Genomic DNA, 11,382 nt, shown 5'->3' on the forward strand with positions numbered 1-11,382 from the left:
TGAAGACCATGCAGTTGCGGTGCAGTTTAGAGTGAGTCAGCGAGATAGACTGCAACAGAGCGACTCTCCAAGAAAGGGATTTCCTTGGACTTCTGACACACGGATCTCTGTTCTCGACAATCTACTATAAGCCTTGGACAATTGGGTACTTACCTTGTGGGGGATCACTCGAGTGAGATTGTATCATCTCTTACCTTTTGTACAATTGGTGTTGGAGATAGTGGATTGGACGCACCAATGGTTGTCCCCCAGATATAGATACATGTTATATCGAACTGGGTAACCAATATCGATGTCAGTTTACATCCTGCCTTTACTTTCCGCACTTAATATCTATACTGATGCAATCTCTGATAGATGTATGGTTTAGTTTTTTTTTTTTTTTAATGATAACTATTGACGTGTATATATATATATGTGTGTGTAAAAATTTCTTGACAATTACCCCGTCACTTATTTTAAAACTAGTTCGAACTCATTTCCAATACAAATATAATGACTATTGCATTGAATTATGACTCTAATTTATGGATACCTTAAAAATTATTTTACCTCGATATTCACTACAGGAATTTGTAGAGTAATTCGAAGACTAGTAGAATGCAAGGAAATCCAAGAAGTCATCAATAAAGAGAATTTGAACCCATAAAAATTTATTACATTTTAAATAAAATTCATTGCATGTCTTACATGAAATAATTTAATACTAGATTTATTCTTAATCTTTTGAGACGTGATTCGCAATAATATGATGGGTTATTAAAGAACTTGCTAGTTGAGTAAACATACAAGACAGGAGCCATACATATATCATGCATCTTCTTAATCGGTTGATGGTGGTGCCTTGACCAAGACTTACGTGTGATTGGCAATTTGGCTTCGGGATTCCACTTAGCTTAGTTTCTGAACAAAATCTCAATTAACAAATCTTATATATCAATGAATTTCAAGCAAATCTTACAACATGACCTTTTGAAAAATCTCATGTAGGATATGGATGTACATATAAAATATAGCCAATCTAAAAAGACTACCTTAGCCTTTGAAAAATCTCATGTGCGATATGGATGTGCATATATATATATATGATAAGTAATCTAGCCAATTTAAAAAGACTAAGTAATTAGTATAAAAAAAAAAGTGTCTTGCAAAATTTACTTATTATTAAAATAAATTTTGTATGAGATCATCTCACATGTAAAAGTATAATACTTTTTAAAATAAAGAGAATGCGGTCAACCAAACAAAAATGTTAGTTCAACTACGTCTCACATAAATCAATCTCAGTCATTAGATCTTGAGGCATTATATTCCTCTTGAACAAGTAGCTCAACCTCCATCAATGGTGCATAATCTCATTCCAAGCATCATTATAGCTCCTACTAAGTAATTTAGTAACCTTGTTTTGCTATGTGTTCGTAAAAAAAAAATACATTTTAATTAAAAGTATTACAAGTCACACATAAGACCTATTTTTTTTTTTCAAAATTAAGTATTATTTTCTCTATCTTATTTTACTTATTAACTATTAATTCGACAAATTAACTCTTTTTTATTTTCTTATTTTATTTGGTATATTTTTAATTTGATTTTGTTTTGTTTAATAATATTTTAATATAATTTTTAAATATATAAATTTTATATACTAATATTAAAGTTAATATTATAACAAAAAATTGAATTCTAAATAACTTCACTCAAATTGTATTAACCGAACTAGAAACACAAAGGATGCGTTTGGTTCGCACATGGAAATCAGAATCGGAATGGGTATCAAATACTTGGTAATGATAATGAGTTTTGGTAAAAGTATTTAGCATGTTTGGTAGTTGAGGAAGAAAGGAGGAGGAAGGGATATAAGGGTATGAGTTTTCTCATTAATGCGGTATTCCAAACCAATAGTAGCATTCACACAAAGTATTAACCAAACACTAGCCATCACTTTTATACACATTTTCTTATGTTTAAATCCACCAACCAGTCAAATACCTTGTGGTCCAGCGGCACCCGGTGTACACTTCCATGTGTAAGGGAGTGGGTTCGAGCCTTCTGTACTACATTGTAACAGAGTCCGTAGAACTCAAAGAGAAAAAAACCTAATCAAACTCACCTCCTCGAAGGTAAATCGAGTCATTCTCATTGAAGAAAAATTTTAAATCTGATTCTCATTAACTAGACTAATAATTGCAAATCGCGATTCTTTAGTCCGACAAAACATTAATATATTAATTAATATATCTTTGGTAGCTAGCTAGCTAGTGATTCTCTTTCTTCATGATGGATTTGCTTACCCATATTGCAGCTTGGCTTCTACTCTGTGCGTTGCTCTACACACTATGGAAAAAGTCCAAACCCAATTCCAACAGAAACAGAGTATTACCGCCGGAAATTCCGGGGGCCTGGCCAATCATAGGCCACCTCCACTTACTCGGCGCCCAGATCCCACTGGCACGAATCTTGGCCGCCATAGCCGACAAGCACGGCCGGATCTTCTCTCTCTGGCTTGGCATGCACCGCGCCGTCGTCATCAGCGACCGAGAATTCCTCAAAGAATGCTTCACAACCCACGACAAGGCCCTCGCCGGCCGACCGGAGTCAACCGCCGGCGAGTACCTCGGCTACAACTACGCCGGCTTCGGCTTCCTCAGTTACGGCCCGTACTGGCGCAAAATCCGGAAGCTTGTCCTGTCGGAAGTCCTCTCCGCCCGGCGCCTCGAAAAATTCAGCCATACCCGAGTCTCCGAGGTCGAAATCTGCATCCGAGAATTACACTCCGCCGTCATCGCCGCCCAATCTCCGGCCACCGGAGAAGCAATGATAAACGTCAGCCACTGGCTAGAAAAGCTGACGCTAAACTTAGTGGTGAAGATGATCGCCGGCAAGCGGTACAAGACGGACGGGGTGGAAGACGAGGAGGCGAAGCGGTCGAGGAAAGCGGTGACGGAATTCTTAAGCGTGTCGGGACAGTCTGTTCTGTCGGACGTGATTCCGATAACGTTGTTGAGATGGGTGGATATCAAAGGAGTGATTAAGTCAATGAAGCGGATAGCGGCGGAGATGGACGCCATTATTGGGTGTTGGATAGATGAACATGGAGAGAGAGCCTCGGAGTCGGAGAAGGAGCGTGACTTCATCGACGTGTTGCTTTCGTTGGTCACCGACGACTTATTGGAATATGGTCACACCAAGCGTACAATAATCAAGGCTACTATAGCGGTACGTCATTTAAACTATACAACGTTATATTTTTTCTCAAAATATACATAATTAATTCATAATAAAATAAAGGGAAAATGACTTTTTTCCCTCTAAATTATGTGCATATAATAATTTTTCCCTTATAATGTTAAATTGACATTTTTCTCTTTAAAAATAACAATTTCATTTATTTTTTTTCTCTCCTGGAACGTAGAGTTTCTAAGTGAAGGCAAACACAACAAATTATTACTTCTGTGTACGGAAGACCATGGTCAGTTCGAACATAATCAGACACTGTAGCAATTGAACCTAAATAGTATGGACGGTTATGGTTACAATTTAGAACTCGAAAAAATAAAATAAAATAATTGTTGAATTTAGACTATTTTTGAAATAAGAAATAGAATTTACAAAAATAAATAAATAAATAAATTTTAAATCAAAATTGAAACCTAACCGAACTGAATAGATTTATCAAAATAAGTATTTGATCATTTTCACTATATATGACTAAGGTTCAGTTTCGGTTCACGGCTCAACAATTATTTTATTTTATTTTTTCGGTTATGAATCGTAACCATAACCATCCATACTATTCGGTATGATTGCTACAGTGTCCGGTTAGGGTCGAACCGAATCGTGGTCATTTATACATATAAACAATAATTTGTTGGAGAAGAAAGATTAATGAAATAGTTATTTTTAAGGGCAAAAATATTAATTTAACATCACATGGAGAAAAACCGCCACTTTAATAATTCAAGGGATAAAAGTGCTATATACATATAACTCAGGGGAAAAAAATACAATTTTCCCTAAAATAAATTAATTTGCTTAAATAGAAAATAGAAATAATTATAATATTATTTATGTTATTATCTTACAATTATTACGTGACTTTTATATTTAGTTTGTAAGTATAAATTATAATTTTTTGGATGACAAGAAAATCCGCATTTACTATCTGAGTATGTGCATTGTATTGGATAACCCCGCAGCTGTGTAATTACGTAATTGTTTGCAAATTATTTATGAGAAGTAAATTGTACTAGAAAGATCTTGTGCAACATGCCTGACCGAGAGGGTATTATTATGAATGAAACTCGTGACCTTTTAGTTTGAAAATTATGCTCCACCCGCTCGACCACCCTTTTAAGACAAATCACCTTAATACATTTGGTGCACGTTTTTATTTATTTATTTTGCTAATGTAGTCCATATGTTCAATTTTTAAGTAAGAATAGCTCAAATGCATTACATTTTTCTCTTCAAAACTATTAAATTGTTCAAACTGGTATGATTATTGTGAGCTTAAAATGCAACACATTACGATTATTTTTTACATGAGGCTTGGTAAAAATAACTAAATATTACAACAATATGATAATTCTGCACCAAATGCGACACCAGTAATATTTGGAATAAAATGTGAGAGTGGCTTCATAAATCATAATTATGAGACCAACAATTAAAATAATTCAACAATTATGTATGACGTATCATATAAATATTATATTAACAAAATAGTTTGTCTATAAAGGTGGTCAAGTGAATTGAGCATGAATAGCGCATTACACAAGATCTTCCTATATAGTTAGCAGGCTATTATACAAATGTATACTTTACCTAATCTACATTTTTTTAAGTAATAGTTACGAGTTTAACTCGTTAAAAAAAAAAGGTTTCAAACACATTATATTTTAATAGTATTATATTATGCTCTATTTATTTTATTACATATTTGGGTAACTAGAATTTAAATTATATATCTAACACAAATAAAGGGAAAATGAAGAATAATTAGTTTAAATATTTAAATAATAAATATCATAACCTATAAAATGTCACAGAGAGTATATATATATATATATATATATATATATATATATATATATACTATGCGGTTGGCCTTCTCCAGTGTGGTTGCTTTAAGTGCGTGATTTTCTTCTTAAGGTGCGTGATTTGTGTGCTTAAGGTGAGTGAACCTAAAGCTTAAGGTGCGTGGTTTTCCTTCTTAAGATGCGTGATTTGTATGCTTAAGGTGCGTGAGTGTTGAAATTTAAGGTGAACTGTACCATTTTAAAACCTTAGGTGCGTGGTTTGGGTACTTAAGGTGCAGTGCGTCGGCCTAAAGTTTTAGGTGCATGTGATTTGTTTTTTTAAAGTGCGTTGTTTGTATACTTAAGGTGCGTGATTTGTATATTTAAGGTGCGTCATTGTAATACTTAAGGTGCGTCATTGTAATACTTAAGGTGCGTAACCGCATGGGAACACTTTCCTGAACTTGAACCCTTCCCTCTATATATATATATATATATATATATAACACACATACATTCATACATATATACATACATGTAGTTTTCTTATATCACATTATTGATATAGACTCGAGCTGTACAATGTTGTCTTGCTGATTAGGTAACAGTCTTTGTAACAGCCTGACCCATATTGAAAGCTTCGATCATATCCACACAATGAGTTTATGTGGCTATAGAGACATATAGCCATACATATTAACTATTATTTTTTATTAGATAACATTAAAAATTGCACGTAACTTTTACACATATGCCTTAATTTACAACAAAATTATTCAATCTAATAGTGAAAAATGGAATTAAAATGTCAATAAATCGTGTCATTACGTATGAAATTTATGTGTAAAAATTATACATATATCATTACAAAATTTGTGTAGATTTTCGACGTTATTGAATATGTTGGTAAATTATTAGAATTCATGGAAATTACCTTTTCTACTGTATTTTTTCAATGCCAAAAGGCGAATCATATGCGAAAAACTCCAACTAAGTTCGTTGCACGGTTAGTTTAGTAATCACAAGGTTTTAAGTTTGATTTGAGTGTAAGTAGCTTATTGGTCATATTGGCTTGAGCCAGTCAATTATATATTAGCAATCTAAACTGATTTATCTCATTGTAATCTTTTGCTGATTATGATCATAATGCTACCCAGTGCAATGGATGTAGATAATTAAAATTTACTATTGATTTCCGGTGTCTTACTATAAAAATATGTAATTTTTTTGAGTGACGCGAGTTCTTGAGAGGAACTCGTATCTACTATATGAGAATATGCACGAAAGATTAAATAATACAGACATCAATGGATTGACCATTGGTTTTATACGTGTAGAAGTTTTAAATTTCCAAGTCTATTAGTTGTCCACCTTTACCGGGGGCTAGATTGGAAGAAGGGAATTAAGGGAGAAATGAATTGTAATTCCATGGAAAATGAATAAGGTAATCATTCAAATTACATGTTGGTAGATAGGAATATAATGCTTGGGAATTGAGGGGAAAGATGTGAATAAAAACTAAAATGCCTTTGTATTTTAATATATATATATATATTTATTTATTTATTTTGTTCTTGACTTCTATGTGCAGACGTTAATAGTGGCTGGGTCAGATACCACAGCGCTCAACTTGACATGGGTGTTGTCCTTACTTCTCAACAACAGAGATGCACTGCAGCGTGCCCAGAAGGAGATAGACGCCGTCGTCGGCGTCAGGAGATGGGTGGAAGAATCTGACATCAAGAACCTACTATACCTACAAGCCATCATAAAAGAAACGCTGCGCCTGTACCCACCAGCGCCGCTCTCAGTACCGCACGTAGCCACGGAGGACTGCGACGTCGCCGGCTATAGCATTCCGAGAGGAACGCGCTTGTTGGTGAATCTATGGAAGCTGCACAGGGACCCTGAGGTGTGGGTGGACGCCGAGGAATTCCGGCCTGACAGGTTCTTGCCCGGTGGCGGCGCGTCCGAGGTGGATTTTCTCGGCCAGCATTTCGAGTTCATCCCCTTCGGATCGGGGCGACGGTCGTGTCCGGGGATTACTTTCGCGATGCAAGTGAACCACCTCGTGCTTGCTCGGTTGCTTCAAGGTTTCGAGTTTAGTACGCCGTTGCACGCGGCGGTGGACATGACGGAGGGCCTTAGCATTAGCCTCCCCAAGGCTAAACCCTTGGAAATACTAGTTGCCCCTCGTCTTCCTTCTCTACTTTATAAAACTTAAATAAAAAGAAAAAATATCCCTTTGGGTGTTTGATATTATAAAAATAACAAATTGGTCATTGACTATTAATATTTTTAAATTAGGTGCATGACTATGTAATTTGAATCATATTTGGTCCTTGACTATTAATATTTTCAAATTAGATGCATGACTATGTAATTTGTATCACACTTGTTCCTACCGTCCAATTCTTTGTCCAATTATTGCCAGAATTTCAATGAGAAAAATAATTTATTTTTTGTAATAGTTAACCGAAATACCCTTTTAATTAGAACATATTATTTTTTCATTGAAATTCTAGCAATAGTTGGTCAAAAAATTGGCCAGAAAATTGGACCGCATAACCAAATGTGATACAAATTACATAGTCATGCACCTAATTTAAAAACATTAATAGTCAATGACCAAATTTGATACAAATTACATAGTCATGCACTTAATTTGAAAATATTAATAGTCAAGGACTAAATTTGATACATGTATAATGGTTATGGGACAAAAAGTGATATTTTTTTTCAAATAAAAATAAAGGTTCCAAAATGTATTTAGTAATTGGGGGTAAATTACACCACTTTTGAACTATAAATATAAGTTTAAATCTTATGACTTTCATCACACACACACACACACACACACACACACACACACACATATATATATAGAATTCTGTTCAAATGTGGCCACACCTTCCCGTGCGGTCGGTGTGGTTCACACCACTATGTATTTGATATACACCACTCAATGTTAGAAAATGCACCATAATGAAAATACACAAAAATACCAAAAAACACATCACACACTCAAAATAATACACCATAACTCTCCTGCTCTTAATGGTGCATTTCCTAACACTGTGTGGTGTATATTTGCATACATAGTAGTGTGTTTTTTTGGTGATGCGTACCTAATGGTGCATATTTGTGTGGTGCATTTTCTAACATTGAGTGGTCTATATATATATATATATATATATATATATATATATATATATATATATATATATATATATATTTTTGTTCAAATGCAGCGGCGAGGTCCGGTGCGGTCATGCGGCCTAATCTGCACCGTCCAATTTCATTAATCCTACTAAAATTCGCGTATGTTTAAGTGGGGTCATTATGGTAATTTTAGTATTTATATTACGTGAATTGGAATGGTGCATTTTAGTACATAGTGTGGTGCGTTTGAATACATGCTGTGGTGCGTTTTATTACGTATGTTGGTGCATTAACTGTGTTGTGGAATGATGTGTTTTAATCTATCCGCTGGTGCATTTTCATACGTAGAATGATTTGTAACTGTGTTGTGGAATGTTGTGTTTTAATACGTCGTCTGGTGCATTTTAATACGTTGAATGGTTGTATTTTAACACATGTGTTTCTAATAAGTGTATTGTGGAATGGTGTGTTTTAATCCGTCCTCTAATGCATTTTAATACGTTGAATGGTGTGTATTTTAACACATGTTTTCTAATAAGTGTAATAGTGCATGTTTATAATATGGGTGATAAGCTCCCAAGATACCCATTATTTGAGTACATATTAGGGTGTTTTGCAACGTTTTAGTATCCTTACATGATAAAATTGTGATCAAATATGCTTTAAAATTCACTAACCGCACGCAAAACTACCTTTAGCATAAATTGAGATGATACAGGAGTCCAGGGAGCCAATAGGAACGAAAACCGAGCTTAAGGAACGAATCAGGCAAGTCTGGAGCCCCGAAGGACCCAAAAGGACCTCCACACGCGTGGTGGTGCGCGTGGCCACGTTCCAGTAGCCATCCACGCACGGCCACACGCGTGTGGAGGGACGTGGAGATGACACTACGCGAAATATCTCCTAGGGCTACATTTCGGAGACTATTTAAACCCCCTTGATAGAATTTCAGAGGGGGGTTCACTTTGGATAATTTCTAGGATCTTTTTAGAGAGTTTTTTCATATTTTTCATTTCTTAGAATAGTTTAGCTAGTTTAGAGAATTCTCCTTGTAGCAAGACAACAAGCTTGGATTGAAGGATCACTTCAACTCTAGGTGATTTCTATTACATCTTAATCTATTTTACTATTTTGTTCTTGGATTGAATTAGCTATTGTCTTGCTTATCATGAGTGGCTAGTTTAATCTAGGGATTTGGATTGTGTAAAGATATGTTGCTAGTGTGATGATCTTATATCTTATTTTGGATCTAAATGCTTGGATTGTTGGAATATCTATTCTTGTCTATTGATTGTTGTTTTGATGATATCTTGTTTGGATTTGGGCAATCTAGATGAGAGATTGAGCTCTTGACTCTTTCATGTCTTTGATTAGAGTTAGGATTGAAGCTTTGTAACAATCATAGATCCTATGGACTTCTTAAGAATAGTAGGAAAGTGTGTAGCTAAAGTGTTTGATAAAATGTCTCTTAGAACTTTGGATGCTTGAAGGCATTCTTAAGTCCAAGAAGCCTTAGTACACAAAGGTGGAAGAGGACTAACAAGACACACTTCTGAATAGCCAACATCTTTGCTTTGTTTATCCATTACCTTAGACACACTAGGATGCAACATACTGAGCACTATCCAATCCCTACCTCTTTACATACATTTCTTTCGCACTTGTTTTTACCCGTTTTCTCTCACAAACCTTATGAACCTTTTCACTCCCAAATCGTCATCCACCACGCTCAAATCTATTACATGACTCAATCACGTGAACGCTCAAACATTTGACACACCTCCACGTCCTTCCTTCGAGACCGACACTCGGGGAGTCATTGACTTTCCGTTTTAACACACATATCTTTTGACAGCTCAACCCACGTAAAACAAGCACGTTCAATGGGGATGGTGATTTTTAATAAGTGAAATTGTGCATTTTAACACACGTTGTGGTGCATTTTAATACGTAGAGTGGTGCATATTTTAGCACATATTTTCTAATATGTGTAAATAGTGTATGCTTATAATCTGACATGAGGCACATTGTGGTACATTTTAATATGTAGAATGATGTGTTTTATTAAGTATATTGATGAATTTTAAGTGAATAGGTGCATTTGGTATATTGTGTGGAATGATGTGTTTTATCGGTCCTATAGTGCGTTTTAGTACATAGAGTGGTGTGTTTTGTAACATATATATATATATATATATATATATATATATATATATATATATATTATACCCGTGTGATGCACGGTATGAAAAATTTAAGCATAAATATTATAGTCTCATATCAATCATTATTTGGACTATAAAAAGTTAATTGGTAATAATAGAAAAATCTTAATCAAAATTACAAATTATTAAATACTTCCTTGTAAACCACATTACTGGTTGATTTACAACATTTTCCTAAATCACTACGATTATTAAAACTTTTAAATCTTATGAATTGTTAATTCTTGCCTACATACAGTTGACCGTGACTTTTGTTAATTGTCCTTGACTTTTAGTTCTGTTGTTGTAATATAAATTTGAGATAATATTATTGTTTATGTGCATTGTGTTATTAGACTAATAAAATTAAGTTTAATTTAAAGAATAAAATTGCTAATATAAATTGAATAATGTATACATAGAGAAATATAGCAATGTATATATATATTTCCAAAAACAAAATGCTATATATATATATATATATATATATATATATATATATATATATAGGCAAATTATGTTATAGACCCGAGTCCACCTTGCAAGGTGGACCCGAGTCTATGTTTATAATTTTATAACTCCATGTTCACAATTTTAGAACTCTATGTTCACAATTTATATATGTCATTTTGAACTTTATGTTCACAATTTTAGAACTCTATGTTCACAATATAGAGTTATAAAATTGTGAACATGGAATTATGAAATTACGAACATAGAATTATGAAATTGTGAACATAGAGTTATAACACTGTGAACATGCCGTTATAAAAATGTGAACATAGAGTTATAAAATTATAAATATGGAGTTATGATGAAATTGTGAACATAGACTTGAGTCCACCTTAAAAGGTGGACCCGAGTCCACCTTACAAGGTGGACCCGAGTGTGACACTTGAGATTTTTGGTTCCAATATTACCTATTGAACTTTCAAAGTTATTCCCTATTATTCCTCAATGTTCATCAAATCTCTATACCATATTCATTGGACTCTATT

At 34.2% G+C, this 11,382-nt stretch overlaps 1 protein-coding gene across 1 annotated transcript; it reads left to right on the forward strand.

Annotated features, from left to right (window-relative positions):
* The first annotated feature begins 2,259 nt into the window (after window positions 1–2,259).
* On the forward strand, window positions 2,260–7,243 carry LOC116003814 (cytochrome P450 CYP82D47-like). Its single transcript, XM_031243750.1, has 2 exons — window positions 2,260–3,216; window positions 6,610–7,243. Exons 1-2 carry the CDS (start codon window positions 2,275–2,277, stop codon window positions 7,240–7,242), a joined length of 1,575 nt encoding a protein of 524 aa, XP_031099610.1. The 5' UTR covers window positions 2,260–2,274; the 3' UTR covers window position 7,243.
* The last annotated feature ends 4,139 nt before the right edge of the window (window positions 7,244–11,382 follow it).

Source organism: Ipomoea triloba, chromosome 14 (genome assembly GCF_003576645.1).
Source record: "Ipomoea triloba cultivar NCNSP0323 chromosome 14, ASM357664v1".
NCBI lineage: Eukaryota > Viridiplantae > Streptophyta > Magnoliopsida > Solanales > Convolvulaceae > Ipomoea > Ipomoea triloba.